Below are 19,500 nucleotides of genomic sequence, written 5' to 3'. Positions count from 1 at the left end.
ACCTTCTTAAAAGGTGAAGTGCTTTGCTGGGGTGAAGCTTCACCTCTCCAGTGACCAGGAAAGCTACACAGGAAAAAAGGCAGGGAGACGCTTTATTCTGTTCTCACTGCTTGGAAGGAGAACACACCAATGTGCAAACACATGAACCCTCGGCGGACGGTTACTTGCCCCAAGCTCCCACCCTCTGCTATAAAGCGGAGAGCGCGTGCCCACCAGCCCTCTTCCTGGTGGCTTTGCAGGGACAAGTGTAGATTTCACCGAGCCTCTTCCACCGCGGAGGACAATTTCGAAGCCGCCCGCCTATAAAATTGCCTTCATCACCTTACATCTTCACTGCAGTTTCTCCGCCTTCTCTGATGCTGAATTCCGTCTCACCGTTGACTTGCCCTGTACCGCTGGGAGCAAGTATTCCCTAGGCTTTTACAAGAGTTGCTCTCAGAATCATAAAGGAAAAGCAGTCCCATGAAAATAGCCATCTGATTCATAAAGATATATTTAGAGAAATACACTCTCCCATGCCTCGCCTCTTCTTCATTTTAAACACCCGAAATCTGTGAGTGGGAAAAAAGGCACTGAGATCAGCCAGTGGCAGGGTGGGCAGGGGCTGTGTATCTTCCAAAAATAATAAAGAAATACCCAAACACCTCTTTCTGAATTGTGGAGTGACTGAGGCTTGGGGGGGAGGGAAACGGGATTGCAAAGGGTAAGGATCAAAGACTTCTTTGTGCTCAAAGACCCAGGAGGAAGCCGATACATGCAGAAGGCACCTCCCTGCTTCCTGTGTGACTCACTGTCCCCACCAATGTTCAAAATAAAACATAGAAGATTCTGGAAGAAATACAGAGAAAACACAGTATTTTACCTAAGGCAGGACAGGAGCAGGGGAAAAAATATTAATGTTAACTGAAGCTACTATAACTCACTAGAACGCTATGAATACAAAATACCAGGTGGGAAAAACGGCCGGGAAGCCTATGACCACAAGCAATTGAAATAGAGGAGGTCTTTTCCAGTAACTTTTAACAACTGACATCTTATGTAAGTGCCACTTAATAATAGGGGCTTAAGACATACACCTACTAAACCCACGTAAGAATGCTTTAAATTCAGAGATCAGTGTCCACAAAAAGACTGGCGGCTGACCCCAACACAGCACAGAAGACCACCCCCCAGGGCCATGCCTCAGGCACTTACGCTGGGCCACAGCGCCTTGAATTCGGTAACCCAAGATAATGGCCGCTCTCTGGATATCGATCTTGTTAATCAGATCCGAAGACCTGACCGCACTGAGTCTCTCTCCGTCTTGATCTTCCACGAAGTAGATGAGCTGTACGGGATTGTCGTCTCCCTCCAGCCTCGACACATTCACCACCTGGAAGATAACAGAAACCGCTAGCATTTTAGAGGCTCGTGTTTCCAGGTGCCCTTTCTCTGGGCACTCAGCCTCGCCTGTGTTATCCGGGATTTATTCCAGTCCTCCTAATAAACTCCTTCCATGATTCCGGGGTCCAGCATCCCCATGACGCTCTCTTGATGGGAAAAGGGACAGTCACAATGAAAGCTCCTCTGTGCAGAACAACAAATGAACTTTGTCTTGCACAAAGTCTTCTCTGGGACGAAGGGCCCTTAGGATGCACAGACCACAGGGTTGCCACGTCCAGGAGTCTACACTTGCCACCGAGAAGCTCCAGTATGGCTCGGGAAGATGCTGCTGTCCTCATGACACCCGGGGCACAAAGGGCTGGGTGCCCCCGGTCATCCGAAACTACTAACAGGTCTATCCAATCCCTTGTCAAATCTATCGGCACTTTCTCCCTGTTCGTCAGGGGCAGGGTTTCTCAACCGTGGTACCACTGCTGTTTTGGTCCAAATAGTTCTCAGAAGTGGGGGCCTATAATGAGCACGGTAAGATGTTTAGAAGCATCCTGCCCTCTACTTGCTAGACGCCACTAGCAACAGCCATGCCCCGCCCCCCAACCAGCTGTGACAAGCGAATGTCTCTGGACAGTGACAAACTGTACCCTGGGGGTACAAAATCATCCCTAGTTGAGAACCACTGCTCTCGGCATAATAAATCTCATAAATTCTTTAATATCCTCAACAATGGATAGATCAGAGAAATAATCCATAAGAAAAGAGCAGATTTGAACAACACTAGAAACCCAAAAGACACATGCAGAACATTCTATCCAAGAGCAGAATACATAGTCTTCTTAAAGGCACGCGGTACCTCTTCTAGGATAGATCGTATGTGAGGCCACAGAAATAGTCTCAACATATTCAAGAACACAGACATTTTATCAAGTAACTTTACCAGCCATAGCGGTGTGAAACTAGAATCAATAATAAAAGGAAAGCTGGAAAATTAAAAAATACAGGGAAATTAAACAATGCACTCCTGAAACAACCAATGCACCAAAGAAGAAACCAGAAGAAAAAGTTTAAAAATCTTAAATGAAAATGGAAACACAAGATACCAAAACTTATGAGATACAGTAAAAACAGTTATACACAGAAAGTTCATAGCTACAAACACATACACCAAGAAAAAAGAAAGATCTCAAATAAACAAACTGACACCTCAAGGAACTAGAAAAAGAAAACTAAGCACAAAGTTAATAGAAAGAAGGAAATAATAAAGAATAGAGCAGAAATAAGTGAAATAGAGACTAGGAAAATGACAGAAGAGATTAACAAAATAAGTGTTGATTCTTTGAAAAGAGACATGAACAAAATGTTAGCTACATTAACCATGAAAAAGTGAGAGTTCTCAAAAATTGCAAATGACAGAGGAGACATTATAACAGATACCACAGAAACAGAAAGGATCAAAAGAGACTATTACAAATAATGATTCACCAACAAATTAGACAACATAGAATAAATGGATTAATTCCTAGAACAACACAACCCACCAAAACTGAATCATGAAGAAACAGAAAATCTGAACAGACCATGAGTAATGAGTAAGAAGATTCAAGCAGTAATTTAAAAAATATTCCCCAAAAGAAAAGCCCAGGCCCAGATGGTTTAACTGATGAATTCTACCAAACTTCTGAAAAAGAGATAATGCCAATCATCCTCAAAATTTTCCCAACTGAGGAAGGAATGCTCCCAACTCATTTGATAAGACCAGGAGCCTGGTAAGGAAACTATAAAAAAAGTAAACCACAGATCATTATCTCTGATGAACACAGATGCAAAATTTCTCAACAAAATACTAGCAAACCAATTTGACAGCACATTTAAAGGATCGCACACCATGATGAAGTGGGATTCATCCCTGGACACAAGGATGGGTCCACATATGCAAATCAATAAGTGAGATACACCACATTAATAAAAGGATCATAAGGTCACTCATTAGATACAGAAAAAGCATGTAACAAAATCCAACATTCATTCATAATACAAATCCTCAACAAACTGAGTATAGAAGGATGATACCTCGAGGTAGTCAAGGCCATAGATGACAAACCCACAGCTAACATCATGTTCAACAATGAAAGGTTGAAAGCTTTTCCACCAGGATCAGGAGCGAGACGAGGATGTTTCCTCTCAGTCACCATTCCCATTCAACACAGTACTGGAAGGCCTGGCCACAGCAATCAGGCAAGAAAAAGAAATAAAAGTTACCCAAATCAGAAAGGGAAAAATAAAACTGTCTTTGCTCGCGGATGACATGATCTTCTATATAAAAAACCCTATAGACTCCATCAAAATAAACTATTAGAATAAGTGAATTTGTAAATTTGCAGGACACAAAATCAACACAATAAAATCAATTGTTTCTATAAACTAACAATGAACTATCCGGAAAGAAATAAAGACAACAATGCCATTCACAATAGCATCAAAAACAATAAAATACTTATGAATAAATTTAACCAAGGAAGTGAAAAATCTGTACACTAAAAATTGTAAGACACTGACAATTGAAGAAGACACAAATAAATAGAAATATATCCCGTGTTTACAGCATGGAAGAATTAACATTGCTAAAACATCCACGTTATCCAAAGCCACCTATAGATTCAATGTGATCCCTACCAAAATTCCAACAGGATTTTTTACAGAGATAGCAAAAAACAATCCTAAAATTTATAAGGAACCACAAAAGATCCTGCAGACAAAGGAGCCAAGAAGAGTCAATGCAGAAGAGATGGTCTCTTTGTTAACAGCGTTGGGAAAACTGGACAGTCACATGCAAAAGAATAAAACTGGACCACTCACAAAGTCAGTTCCAAATGGAAAGACTTAAATGTAAGACCTAAAGCCATAAAACTCCCAGAAGAAGACATAGGGGAAAAAGCTCCTTGACACTGGTCTTAGTACTAAGATTTTTTAGGGAGGAGACCCACATCACAAGCAACAAAAGCAAAAATGAACAAGCGGAACTACATCAAACTAAAAAGTTTCTGCCCAGCAAAAGAATCAACAAAAATGAAAAGGCAAGCTATGGAATGTGAGAAAACATTTGCAAATCGTATATCTGATAAGAGTTTCATATCCAAAACACACAAGGAGATCATGCATCTCACTAGTAAAAAATAGAGAGACATTTTTCCAAAGACGATATACAAATGCCAACAGGCATATGAAAAGAAGGTACTCGACATCTTAATCATCAAGAAAATCCAAGTCAAAAATCACAATGAGATACCACCTCATACCTGTTACAATAGCTAATACCAAAACACAAGAGGTACGTGCTGGAGAGGACGTGGGGAAATGGAATCCTTGCGCTCTGGTGGTGGGAATATAAATCGGTACAGCCAGTACGGATAGCAGTGTGAAGCTTCCTCCAAAAGTTAAAAACAGAACTACCACCCGACGCAACGATTACACTCCTGGACATGTATTCCAAGGAAATGAACTCACTATCGCGGAGAGAGGTCTGTACTTGCACGTCCTGCACGTCCACTGCAGCACCGTGTGTGTGCAGCAGCCGGGACATGGCACCAACCCACGCGTGTCCACCTGCGGGTGCGTGGATGCAGGCAATGTAGTTGTATACACACCATGGAACGACAGTCACCAACAAAAACGAAGAGGAAAATCCTGCCATTTGTTAACAACATGGACAGACCACGAGGGCATTNAATAGCTAATACCAAAACACAAGAGGTACGTGCTGGAGAGGACGTGGGGAAATGGAATCCTTGCGCTCTGGTGGTGGGAATATAAATTGGTACAGCCAGTACGGAAAGCAGTGTGAAGCTTCCTCCAAAAGTTAAAAACAGAACTACCACCCGACGCAACGATTACACTCCTGGACATGTATTCCAAGGAAATGAACTCACTATCGCGGAGAGAGGTCTGTACTTGCACGTCCACTGCAGCACCGTGTGTGTGCAGCAGCCGGGACATGGCACCAACCCACGCGTGTCCACCTACGGGTGCGTGGATGCAGGCAACGTAGTTGTACACACACCATGGAACGACAGTCACCAACAAAAACGAAGAGGAAAATCCTGCCATTTGTAACAACATGGACGGACCACAAGGGCATTCTTCAAAGTGAAAGAAGTCGGAGGTCATACTGTACGATCTCACCTACATGTGGCATCTTAAAAAAAAAACAACCCCAACTCAATAGAAACAGAAAGCAGGTTGATGGTGGCCAAAAGCCGGGTGAAGGGAAAATGGGTAGAGGCTGTCCAAGGGCAGAAACTTCCAGTCGTAAATCCAGGGATCTAACCTACGGCACAGTAAGCACAGTCAATGACACCATACTGCACACCTGAGAGATGCTGAGAGATCTTAACAGTTCTCACCACCCACCCACACACACACACACACACACACACGCACGCACGCAAAACTGTGAGCAATGGTGTGTTAACTAACCTTACTGGGGTAACCATGTCACAACCCACAAGGCCTGTCCAGAAGGTATCCAGCCATGTGATATGAAAAATAGAGACATGCACTGAAGAAGATACAAGGTACAGGAAACGCTGTACATGGGACAATGACATCTCAGTCCCCTTTCAATGTAGGCACCTTGGAACCTTGCAGAGTTCTCCCAGTTACTGTCAGCTGCCCCACTGTATTTTCCTGAGTCTCATCAATGGTCTGAAATCTCTTCCCTTTCAAAGGTGACTTTAGTTTTGGGAAAAGCCAGAAGTCACACAGCCCTGCATCTGGGCTGTAGGAGGGCTGAGTCACCTGGGTGATTCGATGGTTTGCAAAAAAAAATCGGCAAGAGATGTGATACATGATCAGGCACGTTGTGGTGAAGTTGCCCACTGCCAGCTGCCTATAGCTGTGGCCTTCTGAGTCATCTGAATAGTTTCCATGGAGGAATGTTCAAATTTAACCCAAAATTTGATACAGATCGGTTGCTAGACTCACTCAATTATTTTGACTGTGAAGGCTACACAGATGTATATTCACTCAAGGGCATCCTCTGCACCCACAGACTAGTACGGTGAAGTCGTCACTGTTAACACATGAGCATTCCAATCCACTCTCCTTGGCTGCCAGGTTACACTGATGTCCACAACCCATTCTCATTATATTAATGATGGCTGCACTTTTCCTGGACAGACCTCGTACACTTACATCAAGTCATCTCACTGTACACCTGAAACTTACACATTGTCATCTGTCAATTATAGCTCAATGAAGCTAGAAAAAATCCTCATAAATTCAATCCTTTGGATCAAATGGTACTTTGATATGTTCCAAAATTTCTCTCTCTCTGGTGCTCGGGGAAGTCCTTCACATCAGAGCTTCAGAATCTAGTGCATTGGATACATCACAGTTTTCCCCATACATAGAGCTTTCTATTATGTTGCCATTTCTCTTACTAACATGCAACACTTTCACTGCCCCCGCAGGCTCCGGGGGAATGCTGGCTGACGTTCTGAGTATGGGATTGACAATCGCTCTTGAGGCCTCTACTTCATACACACAGTTGGAATCTTTGGTCCCTACCCTTGCCATCCGTAAAAGACCGGCCACTTCTCCAGCCACCTGGACAGAACGGTAACAGCGTGCTGCACTCCAGACACGGCTGCTGGAATCCTTCGCCACCAGAAACTTCCGGAAAATCAACAACTTCAAGACTTCCCTGCGAACGCCTTCTTCCAGACCACCTATAAAGATCCTTAACAACACGGGCCCAAACCCTCATTCCTGGAGAAACTGTTCTTTACACCTCTCCACCCTGCGGTGGGCTCGTATCTGGCCTGCCCGTTGGTGTCTCTAACCAGCTCCCTGACCACTTCTGTTTCCTAACCACCACAAACTGTGCTGTACTGATGTTGTATTAGCCTTTAGAATTAATACTAACAAAGGGCTCCCAAAAGGCAAGCAGATTACACCCACCTGTCCCTACCTGCATGCCTATGTATTCCATTGAAATGTTCTGGTAAATTTTAGAAATTGTTTCCCCTTGCAGAAGCCATACTTCCATTTCCCAGTGACGCCCACCTCAACCGAAGATTCTACCTGTCCAACCTGAAAACAGCCGTCCAACCTAACGCCAGCATCCCTTCTGGGGAACTTCTTCCCAGACTCCTATCTGGAATCCACGCAGCCATGGTGGGAAGGAGCCATGGTTCTGGGCAACGTTTTCGATTTCACTTTAAACATTATTTTGTGATTAAAATCACATGTTCGCTAAGGAAATTGCACGTTCACTGGAGAAACTTTGAAAAGCACGAAGAAGAATGTAGGAAGAATAAAATGAAAATCCCCTCAAGTTCAACCAACCGAAGATAATCCTTGTAAACATTGTGGCATATTTCTTCCCATTAATCTTTTCATGAGTTTTTATATTAGTAGGTGTAGTATTTTGCATACCTTCTTATGCAGTCTCTCTTCAGTCAAGATTTTTCCTCACTCACGAGTTCAAAAAATGATAATGGCTGCCCAATATTCCAACATGTAAGGATTCATGACAATTTCCATACCTATCCCCTCACTGCTGGACATTTAGGTTGTTTGAATACTTTCACTTTTACCAAGTATGCTGCTAACGAGTCCTGTGCCCTGTACATGATTTGTGGTCTCCATCTTCACATCTGGCCACTCCAGTGCACATGAGAAGCAGGGCATGGTTACTAAGCAACCCATGAGACGGCACTGTTACCGAGGGGTGGCTTGGTTAGCTTTCATATATCCAATATTCCCACCTTAGGGAGCTTTCCTATTGAATCTAGCGCCTCCTCTGTCATGTTATGGTGCTTTACAGCTGTTTTTTGTGCGTTTATTAACCTCCGCCCAGACCTTGAGCTCTATGAAGCCAGGGTTACTGAATACGGCCAAGCTTTTATAATTCATTTTCACTGTTCTTGTTTGATATCTATATAAATATATATATGTTTTCTATTTATATTAATATTATTCTCACCCTTCTATTAAGTTTTTAAGTTTCTCTATATTCTATTGCACCTGGCAAAGAAACTACTTCCAAAACCTAACCACCACCTCTGTGGGAGGGGAGAGAGAGAAAGCAGTACTTACTAGGGGAAACCTGGTCAGAGGGTTGAGGACGATGACACCAGCCCTGAGTCACCTGCCACCCTGCCCCTCCCCAGGGTCAGTTCTCCATCCTTCTCTCCAATGCCCCTAGACATCTGGTTTCACCCGAAGTCTCCGGTCTCTGGAACACTGTGGCAATGCTACCCCATGCTCCTAGCTCTACGAGCCAGCCGTTGGTGAAGGGGAAAATCCAAACTCACATTCATGTACAGTGAGATGGGGATAAATCACAGCCCGCTGGGAGACTCTGCATGTAAAATGGGTCACTTTCCGACTGAAACAAATCCATCATTTGTAACTTTTCTGCTAATTTACAGGAGGGAAGGATGTTTCGGGTAACGTGAGCCGAGCAGGGGTGGCGGGAGGTGTGCAGGATGAGACGCACGAACAGAGGGCAGGGAGCTTTCCTCTTTCTCATTCCTTAAGGTCTCCTGCGGCTGAACGACCCATCCCCATGAGACTCTCAGTAACATTACCACTGCCTCATGGAGTGCATTTTGCATTTTAAAACATTACTTTTTGAAAAATAAGGTCATCCCATGGCTTGGCCACCCACTGACAAAAGCTGTTGGCTGTGCTCCCCGCAAGATCCATTCCGGCACTGACCACTTACCAAGGACTCGGGAATATTTGTCTAGAGTCTAGTCCGTCGCCATCTAAGATAGCAACCCCTCTGAATCGAAGGTTCCTGTTGCCTTTCCCATCTGCATGAGAATGTGGCACGACTTCAGTCTGCTCTCTCTCCTTCCCTCGTCCTCTGGCCTCCTCTGGCACCTACCTGCACCACGCTGTGGCCGGCAGCCACGGTGGCCCTTCTCCACATCCGCCTTCGGGTGGACACCTCGCCCAGCAGCTGGGCCAGTTTGCGCTCCATCTCGGCTTGAAACACTTCGTTCTGAAGCTGCTTCTCAACCACGCCCAGCAGGACTGCAATTCCAGGGAAACACACACAGGGCCCAAAGCAAGTCAGCAGTGGAGGGGAAACAAAAAAAATGGGCGTAGCGGAGACATTAACACGCGGATACCATAAAATGCCAATCTCCAGAGTGGCGACTTTCAACCCTTTTCATCTTTTGGCACACATAAACTAAACTAAAATTCTGCAGCACACGGAAAAAATGGATTCTATTTTTTGCCGATCTGATAAAATAAAATAGTTATAATTTGGCTTCATTCACACTGATGGCTACTGTTGTATGGGCTCTTGCCATTTTTTTTCTTGGACCGTCTAAGGGAAAAGAGGTCAGTGCCCCTGACTAAACAGGGGTTACATGTCCTACAAATTCTCGTGGAACACAGGTTGGAAATCGCTGCCCGAGAGAAGAGACTCAAAGAGGGAGGAAAGCAAGAGAGGACCACAAAGTAGTGCTCAGGAGTCTCATCTGCAGTTCTGAGCCCCACGTGCTACAAACACTGGTGACCAGAAGTCCCAGACACTCAGCAGGCCAGCGTTTTGGAGCTGAGAGGGCCCAAACAGGATCAAACATTCCGTCCGCACTTTCTTTCAACGTTCCTGGAACCGGTTTGAGTTCGTATCTTATCTCCATTCAGAAACTGACTCTAGATAAGGTGCCCGTCTTCCCACGTCTGCTGTAAACAAGATTATCTCGGCGGACCATCTGCCAGATTTCCCTTCCCGCCAGCACCGGCTCCAATCCCTCCAAGACAGGACCGAGGGCAAGTCATTTAACTGCTATGAAAACTATCTGGAAAATGAGGCCAGGGCACCTGGCAGAGAGGTGGGGCCTTAACATGGAATGCCAGACCGAAAGCACAAGGGGCCTTCCAGGGTGCGGGAACTCAGGAACGGGGCCTGTCACCACTCCGTGTTCTTCCTCCCCGTGACCAGCGCCACTGAGCTGCTCACACGCCGGGCACGGGGGAGCACCTCACTACCTCTCACACTTGGGTGCACCGGGTGAGAGAGTCTGGTTTGGCAATGAACGCCAGAACTGTAAATATCTGACCCAGGCCGAGGAGACTTTAAAAATAGCTTCTTATTTGCTCACCGAGGTACCTTTTTGTCCTTCTATAAAAGCAAAGAAATAAAACTTTTAGAAAGAGAGAGCGCGAGCACGCCTTGCTTCAGAGCCTTGTGCCATTCTAGCTCGGGACACGGTCAGCTCCCGTCACACTGCCCTGGACGTGAGGCATGAATTTGGGAGAAAGCCAACACTTCTCATGCCACAGCTCAGTGGGACGTATCCCCACAGCCAAGTCAGAGTCCCCTTCTCACCCATCCTTTGCCAGGAGTTCAAGGTGCACTTTGCCCTGGATTCGGGACTGAGAAAGAGGCAAAGCGGACTTGTTCTCAGGAACGCCCACACAGACCCCTTATTCTCACCGAAACAAGACGCAAGTTCAACGCACCTGTTCTTACCCAGGAGGACTTCAGCAGCTGGGACAGGTTGAGCTGTGGGTACTGGAAGGCTGTAGAAAGAAAAGGGTCAGGGCAGGAGAACAGGTCGGTAAAAAACATGTTTGCAACCCTCTGAGGGAAAGAGTTCTAGGAAACAGCGGGTAAGTCACGAGGCAATGCCTCTGCTGTGTGATTCAGCACTAAACACAGAAGAAGAAAACACCCGATCGGGGTGAAGGTATGAACAGTGAGTGAGCAGTCTCTGAGCATAGGAGTCCCAAGAGAAGGGGGAAAGGGGGAAAGGGCGGAGGGGGGAGGGGGGAGGGGAGGGGGGAGGGAGGGAGGGACAGGGGGAGGGAGGAAGAAAGGAAGGAGAAAGAAAAGAAGAGGAAAGGAAGGAAGGGGAAGGAAGGGAGGAAGGGAAGAAAGAAGGAAGGAAGGAAGGAAGGAAGGGAGGGAGGGAGGGAGGAAGGAAGGGAGGGAGGGAGGGAGGAAGGAAGGGAGGGCAGGCTTGCTTGCTCAAGTGACTGGATGGGACGCTGCTTCGCAGGATCAGCCCACATTCCTTTGGAAAAGCGACTGTCCCAGAGCAATGAGTTTTCGAACTGTGTCCTCGGAGCCCCCGGATCTCCCAGCAGCGACTCAGGGTCAAGTGACCCTACGTTCTGGCCTGCGTGGGACAGTCCTGGCGCACACCTGTTGCCTAGCCACCTATTTTATCCACATCTTCATGTGCACTGCTGACCGCCGCGGAGCGTAAAGAACGATTTCACCCCAGTCGACTGCTACGTCTGCCAAGTTATTCTTTCTCACGTAATTAACCGTACACTGAATACATTAAGAACCAACTGACTGTTCCATTTTAAATTTTTTAAATTTTATTTATTTTTAGTTTTGTGGCTTGATTTCAACTCTGGAATCTACTGGTTCTGTTTTCGTTTCTGAAGTCGACGTTCCCCCCAACCCCCACCCCACTCCATTTGCACTGTGAATCTAATTTCCAGGGAGAAAAGTTTCATTGGTCTTCATGCATTATTCTTTGTTTTAATTGTACATGAAATAAAGTTCACTCTTTTGGGGGGGGGGTGTTGTTTGGAGGGTTTTGACAAATGCACGGCATTGTGAAACCACCACCCTGACAAAGGTACAGAAGAGTCTCGCCACCTCCCCAAACTGCCCTCTGCTGCCTTTCTGTGGTCCGGCTCCCCCCCCCACCCCCCCACCCCCACCCTTCTCCTCTGGCACCCACAGGGCTGCTCTCCACCCCTCTGGTTCCACCTTTTCCAGCACAGGTCTCATCTCGCAGAACACCTCTTCCCTAAGAACAGAGGGTAACAAAGAGAGGCGCCGTGGGTGGGAGGGCTCCAGAGACCCACCCTGGCTTCCCTCTGAGAAGCTCCAATTTTATCTGACTTCCGCTAGATCTGTCCCTTGAGAAAAAGAGGGCCACCAGCAAAAACGCCCGGGGCCGCATCCCCGGTGCCGTCCAGGACAGCGGTACTCACGCTCGGCGATCTGGAGCACGGGGTACCCCAGGTAGAAGCTGAACTCCACCACACTCAGGTTCCGGAGCAGCTCACTCACTTGGGTCCCATTCCAAAACCCCTGCGCGCTCTTAACGGCAAAGACGATGTTCACTGGGCCCCGGCGAGGAGCTGCCCTCGAAGAGCCCACGGTGACATTCAAGATCTGAAAGGAAGAAGTCACGGTCAGCTTCTGAAGTACACAAAAGCATCCCGCCGCTAAGCTGGACGCTGATTTGTCTCCCACAACTTCTCTTGCTGGGGGAGTTTTTAAAGGAAGGATAATGGCTTTGATGGCCTGGTCCCCTTGTGCGAGACTTTCAGTCCTCATGGTGAATGAATATGTTTGCACATTAAGTGACGAACTGAGCGTGTGTGTCCATCGTCCCTCCCCCTTTTATCCCAAATCTCGCAGAAATAACAATAAGCCTGAGCAGGAATAAGTCCACAGCAGTACTGAGAATGGAAGAAAACCCGAGATGCTGTCAAATTTCTGGGAAATGGAGAGAGGCTCGATCATGTTGATATAAACCAGAACAGAGGTACAGGCCCCAGAACACACAGGCACGGATGCCAGTGGAGCTGAGAGCCGTTCTCCCGAGGGGCCGCAGGGCTGGGACAGCCCCAGGGCAGATCCACGGGAACCAAGAGTCACCGCCATGATCATTTAAAGGCTGTGAGCCAAGGAGCAGAGTCAATTTCCTCCCTCCTCTTTCCTCTCAGACAGCCACACCCAGGCCCACACAGAGGCGCCAACAGAGGCCACATCTCCACCCGGAACAGCCGAGCCCCTGATCCCTGAGGACAAAGAGCTCCTTGCCTAGGACCAAAAGAAGCACCACTGGGTAGGCCCCTGAGCAAGGAGGTGAGTGGGGACTGTGCACAAGCAACAAAAAGGAGAAAAAAATGAAACAAAAGGCAGCTCTGCCTCGAAAAACACACTCACATGCTCCATCCCAGGGCATGACCTCCTGATCTTGCACTGGGAGCAGGAGTCCTGGTTTGTCTGTCTCTGACCAGCCACAGCCCCACCGCTGACAGAGACGGCCCTGTGCCCTGTGTCCCGTGCCCCACTGGGTCTCCCCTCAGGACACAGAGCTGACATGGAAACAGACCAGCCAGCTGAAGGGGAAAGCCGAAAGAGCTGCCAAATTAACCCCTTGCTCCTTTATTCCTAACATCAACCAACCATTGGTCTCCAGGCAGTTGCAGACAACTAACTGTGTGGCTCAATTGGTTGGAGCTCCATCCAACTAAAAGGTTGACGGCTCGATTCCGGGTCCGAGTGCACACCTAGGTTGTGGGTCTGGTCCCCCGTCGAGGTGCGCACAGATGGCAACCAAGAGATGTTCCTCTCTCTCCCCCCTCCTTTCGTCACCTCCCTATATCCCTCCCTTGTGTACCCTCTCCCTAAATTCATACATATCTTTCAGTGAGATTTTAAAAAACAATGTTCTTTGAATAATGGATTTCTTAAAAAATAAATAAAAGGACCAAGATCAACATGGTATATTATTGGCTGTAGAGAAAACAGAGGTAACTCAGGGAACAGAGACAACTTTTTATAAAGCCTAATGTCCCCAGAGACCTTCAAAGTACCATCACATCTTCACGCAAGATACTCCTGCATTGTTGCAGGAGAGGCCACAACAAAAGAGGAGCAAAGACCAGTGAAAGAGAGACGGCTAAGACAAAATTCCATAGAGGGATTGAGTAACAACACAAGAAACACAGTTGAAGAGTAAGTTAATGACTTGGAAGACAAAGTTTAGAAAATCTGTAAAACCAGGGAATTATACAAGAGATTTAAAAAATACGTAAGAGCCCTGGCTGGTGTAGCTCAGTGGACTGAGCTTGGGCCTGCGAACCAGACGATCGCAGTTCGATTCCCAGTCAGGGCACATGCCTGGGTTGCAGGGCAGTTCCTGGCAGGGGCCAGTTCCCAGCAGGGGATGCACAAGAAGCAACCATACACTGATGTTTCTCTTCCTCTCTCCTTCCCTTCCCCTCTAAAGATAAATAAAATATTTTTAAAAATAAAATAAAAAATAAAAAATACGTAAGAAAAACAAGAAACATCAGTGAATCCCAGAGCACCAACACCTATTTAATATGACTTCCAGAAAAAGAAAGTAAAGAATATGGAGGAAAAGATACCAAAGAAATAAAAAAAAACATCCCCGGTTTCCATGCAATATATACATATAAAGCCTGTTCTCTGACGAGCAGCTACATTTCCCGTTTTCAGAGTGAAGCACTGCCTCGCACGGTATTCTATAACACGCAAGCTGGCATAGTTAGGCATTTCCCCCACTGGATATACGACACGTTGATACAATTCCTTTTTAGCACCTTCCGGATCTTCCTGCATATGCTCGCCTCCCCGAGGAACCGCATAGCTGAGCTCCCTGCTTCCCTGCTCCAAGGCCGGGGAGGGAGGGCAATCCTGAACGCTACGAACAGAATAGGCTCCCCTGCAGGGAATTAGCAAGTGCACCTCCCACGAAACGTTACGACACTGGCCCCTCCCTAAAGGCTAACGCCTCCTGTCCTGCCTTCAGTGCTCTCCTCACCTGCACCGTGAAGTTGTACGTGCCCCAGTGGTGTTTTCTCACTTCGGAGAGCGCGGTCAGCAGGCCTTTCTCGATGCGCTGCGTGAAGTTGCAGAAGCCGGTGTCCACGCTCGGAGGCACGAACTGCAAGACTGCAAGAGAGACGCAGTCACGGGCCCGCGAGCCGGGCGTGCCCGCAGGACCGAGGAACCAGGCGAGGCGGACCGAGTGTCACAATCAACCAGGGCATCCATAAACAGGGTCAAGTTCTAGGACGTGTTGTTTTTTTTTTACGTTTCTATTGTGAAAATGCAGAGAATCATTGCTGCACCAAAGGAGGAAACGCAAGGTGAAGGCCACGTTGTCATTTTTAAATGGGAGAAGTACTTCCCTGACTGAAACAGGTCAAATATATTTGAATTAGTTAGAGATGAACTCTGAAGTATTTATGGGTGAAATGACATGACACCTGGCATTTCCTAAAACACCCTAGCTTCCTCTGAAAAATGTGTAGGGGCGAGACGACACAAAATTGGGAAAATGTTGATAATGTTTTAAGGTTAGGGACAGGCATATGTGGCCTGAATACGTTACTCTCTCTGCTTTTGTAGATTTGAAAAATGTCTGTACTAAAAAGTTAAATATGGCATAAAGAATCACTGTGAATTTCAGGGAGTGTGATAATGAAACTATTGATAGATACACATGTGTGTATGCGCACCTGTATGGGTACATGTATGTGTGTGTGTACATGTATCTCGGCGTTTATGTTTAATAATCCTTCTCTTTCAGAGACATGGGCCAAAATATTTATGAGCAAAATGATGTCATCTCAATGTGAGATGCTCTCGAGACCGACCCCTGTTGTGGCAACTGGCAGTGTTTCAGAAATAAGTCTGACAGAAAAACTCGAGAACCATGGTTTCACTCATATGGATATAAAGCTGAAAGCAGCCAATGAACGAACAAGAACAAACAAAACCTCACAGACAGCAGTGTGGCGGTTACCAGAGGGCAGGGGTTGGGGGGGCGGAGCAGGAACAGGGACAGGGGTCAAATACACGGTCTCGCGCCCTGGCTGGCGTAGCTCAGTGGATTGAGCGTGGGCCTGCAAACCAGACGATCGCGGTTCGATTCCCAGTCAGGGCACATGCCTGGGTTGCAAGCCGGTTCCTTGCAGGCTAACTACCAGCAGGGGACGCACAAAAGGCAACCATACATTGATGTTTCTCTCCCTCTCTCCTTCCCCTCTAAAGATAAATAAATAAATGTAAAAAGAAAATACACGGTCTCGGAAGACGATCTGACTCTCGGGGGTGGGCACACGATACAAGGTACAGGAGATGTGTCATACAAATGTGCGCTTGAAACCTACATGAGCTTATTAACCAGTCACCCCAATACATTTCATGAGAAAACAAACCAAGCGCCCCCCCCCAAAATAATGTGAGAGGAGGGAATGTCGATGGGAGTGTGGATGGAACAGGGAGTTGAAAACTGTTGATATCGTATGATAGGTCCAGGGGGTTCATTAAATTGTCCTGTGTACGTCTATCTATGCTGGCAATTTTTCATAGTTAGCCTGTTTTTGAAAATTTAAATGAGGTTTTTTAAATCCTCACCAGCCCTGGCTGGTGTAGCTCAGTGGATTGAGCACAAGCCTGCGAACCAGAGGACTGCAGTTCGATTCCCAGTCAGGGCACATGCCTGGGTTGCACGCCAGTTCCCTGCAGGCCATTTCCCAGCAGGGGACGCACAAAAGGCAACCATACATTGATATTTCTCTCCCTCTCTCCTTCCCCACTAAAGATAAATAAAATCTTTTAAAAAAATAAAATAAATCCTCACCAATTTTTAAAAAAATATTTTTTAAAAAAAGTAAAGTGAGGCCCTGGCTGGCGTAGCTCAGTGAATTGAGCGCGGGCCTGCGAACCACAGGATCGCAGTTCGATTCCCAGTCAGGGCACATGCCTGGGTTGCAGGCCGGTTCCCAGCAGAGGATACACGAGAGGCAACCATACATTGATATTTCTCTCCCCCTCTCCTTCCCTTCCCCTCTAAAGATAAATAAATAAAACCTTAAAAAAGAAAAGTAAAGTGAGATTCCATTTACAAGTCTGAACAACCGTGGTCAGTGGCCTCACCCGTCTGAACCTGGAACCTGGACTCCGGCACTAGGAGGAACGGCCTCACAGCCAGGATTAGAGGCGTCTGGTCACGCACGAGTTTGCTGTTCACGAGCGCGTTGATGACGGATACTGCCGTGTAGACGAAGGGGCCTGACGTGACCAGGAAAGTGAAGTCAGCGAATAGTTCATAAACCTATGAAAACAAAAAAAAGACCATCAACCCAATGCCAGGAAGCTGGATTGAGTAGAAAAATAATAAAGTAAAAAAATAAACAGTGAGTTTTAAATGAAGGGCTAGGGCTTCACAGACAGACAGCAGTTTGAGTCATTACTTTTACGCATCTGCTACCCTTCCCTAAAACAGCACAAAATTACCAGAGCAAGGACAGTGAGGAAGAACAGCCAACAGTACGAACTAAATAAGGAGTTGTGGGAATTCAATGTGTCTGCTGTATTTAACCCACATATAAAAAACAGTTCTTCTACTGAGCAATGTTTTTCCGAAAGAAACAGGTGAGCCACACATGCAATCATAAAAATTTCTAGCAGCCACATTAAAAAATAAAACAAACATGAAAAGAAACAGGTGAAATTAATTTCAAGGACATTTTACTTAACCCAATATATGGGACATATCATTTCAATGCAAATTACGTGACATGCCTTTTCCCACTTAAGTCTTTAAAATCCAGCGTGTGTCTGGCACTGACAGCCCATTTCCATTCAAATGAGCCCCCTTTTGCACGTTCGGCTGCCGGACGTGGCTCATGGCCCCCGTTGGGAAGTGAGGGGTCCCCAGCGTGGCTGCTGAGCTTATCAGGGGAGGGGAAGCCTTAGCACAGCGTCCACCAGAAACATCTGGAAACGCATCTCTGCCTCACTGAACGTACGGAAACACGCACTCTCTCTAAAATGTAATTTACACTCAAATCCAAGTCCTTTCGTGTAAATCAAAAGAAGCACGACCCTTTGAGCTGTCACCCCAAATTTCGGCCTTGCAGCCCCTTCACCCGGACTCTGACAACACACCCCTCCGATGAACTGACCCTGGCCCAGCCTGGGGTCAGGAAGGGCTTCCCTGACCCCGTGACATTTGGGGAGAGACCCAAAGGACAAACAGGCATTCGCCAGGGGAAGGGAGAGAGGAAGGGAGGGAAAGTGCGTTTGGTGACCACTGTCAGGCGCCTTCCCCTGGGCACCTGCGTCAGGCCCCACACCCCACCGTGGGAACCCACCTTGAGCTCCACAGCGCGGTTGAAGTGGACCCTCAGCACCTCCTTGATGGACGTGATGATGTACTCCTGCACGGCTCTCCTGGCCAGCACTGCAAACCAACGCAGGTTAGTGTCGCTGTGGATCCTGGGGGCATCGCACTTCCGGGCCCCACGGCAGAACCTGGGCCGTGCCACTATGGTGGCGGCTCCAAAAATCGTTTTGTACGTAAGGCGCCAACGAGGGACGCACACAGTGGATCTTTGAAGACACCAGGTCAGCCACGTTCAGCATCAGCACACTACGAAAACCCTCAACTCGCCCCGGCTGGTGAGACCAGGGATCCGACTCTGTCCTGGCCCAGTCAGGGGGCAGAGAGCATGGAGTTCTCATTTCCCACAAGAGGCACGCTTCTTCAGCATCTCATAAACATCCTAACGAGATGACATCATTCGAAGATCTGCTGTATTACCCTATACTCCCACCTTCTCAAATTACTCAGAGTAAGGTCTGAACCTGTACCATTGGGATCTGGGTCTAAGAGTGTTTGGAAAGAAGAATCATTAACAAACCAGTACCTCACGATTTCTCCAAATATCTCTGGTTTCCCCAGAGCCAAGAGAGGCGAGCAAGCGCTCCTGAGGAAGCCCAGGGTCAGGCTGGCCCAGGGTGGGGAGGGCGGCCTCACCCCGTACTGGATACGAGTGGCAGGGTCCTCCTAACAGTGCATCGGGGATCGGCAGAGTGTGCTCTTAACTTTTATTACTGAGCTAAAAACAAAAAGACAAAAGAAACCCCATACAACACCCTTTTAGAGGACAAAGAATCACCCCAACCCTCTCTTTGATGTGTAACTTAAAAAAAAAAAAAAACACCCAGAGTCAAAATCTAAATGACGATTCTAAATAAAATGCTACTTCCTGTGAGTCAAAACAGTCACTGAGAGCAGAAGATGGTACTGCTCTCCACTTACAGAGACCATGTGACAAACAGTCTGGCTACGTCCGCCCAACTCTGCACACTCACTAACTCTGTGGAAGCGTTCGTGTACAGTGGCAGTGGGTGAATTTTACCCCAAAATATGACTTAAAATACATGGATCCCGAACAAAGGACACCAAGCTCACTAACTGTATATCGCATATGAAGGTTAATCCAAGCTACACATATCTGACATTCTTAGAGATACCACTAAGTGATGTCTAATCATTTGTAAAATTCTAAAAGATACAT

The 19,500-nt window shown here is 46.9% G+C and overlaps 1 protein-coding gene across 1 annotated transcript in view; it reads right to left on the bottom strand.

The window, feature by feature from the left end:
* KIAA1549 (KIAA1549 ortholog) overlaps positions 1-19,500 on the bottom strand; it is a 122,956-nt gene that overhangs the window by 46,621 nt on the left and 56,835 nt on the right. Inside the window, exons 4-10 of the mRNA XM_037049290.1 lie at positions 18,292-18,380; positions 17,072-17,249; positions 14,949-15,079; positions 12,358-12,541; positions 10,864-10,923; positions 9,272-9,420; positions 1,195-1,372 (exon numbers count right to left, since the gene is read on the bottom strand). Of these exons, the coding sequence (XP_036905185.1) occupies positions 1,195-1,372; positions 9,272-9,420; positions 10,864-10,923; positions 12,358-12,541; positions 14,949-15,079; positions 17,072-17,249; positions 18,292-18,380 (969 nt within the window). The remainder of the gene's footprint in view (positions 1-1,194; positions 1,373-9,271; positions 9,421-10,863; positions 10,924-12,357; positions 12,542-14,948; positions 15,080-17,071; positions 17,250-18,291; positions 18,381-19,500) is intronic.

This window comes from Sturnira hondurensis, unplaced genomic scaffold (assembly GCF_014824575.4).
Source record: "Sturnira hondurensis isolate 20B ecotype Veracruz unplaced genomic scaffold, ASM1482457v3 Scaffold0006437, whole genome shotgun sequence".
Classification (NCBI taxonomy): Eukaryota; Metazoa; Chordata; class Mammalia; order Chiroptera; family Phyllostomidae; genus Sturnira; species Sturnira hondurensis.
The sequence above is the reverse complement of the archived record's forward strand: the minus strand, read 5'-3'. Positions and strand labels throughout refer to the sequence as shown.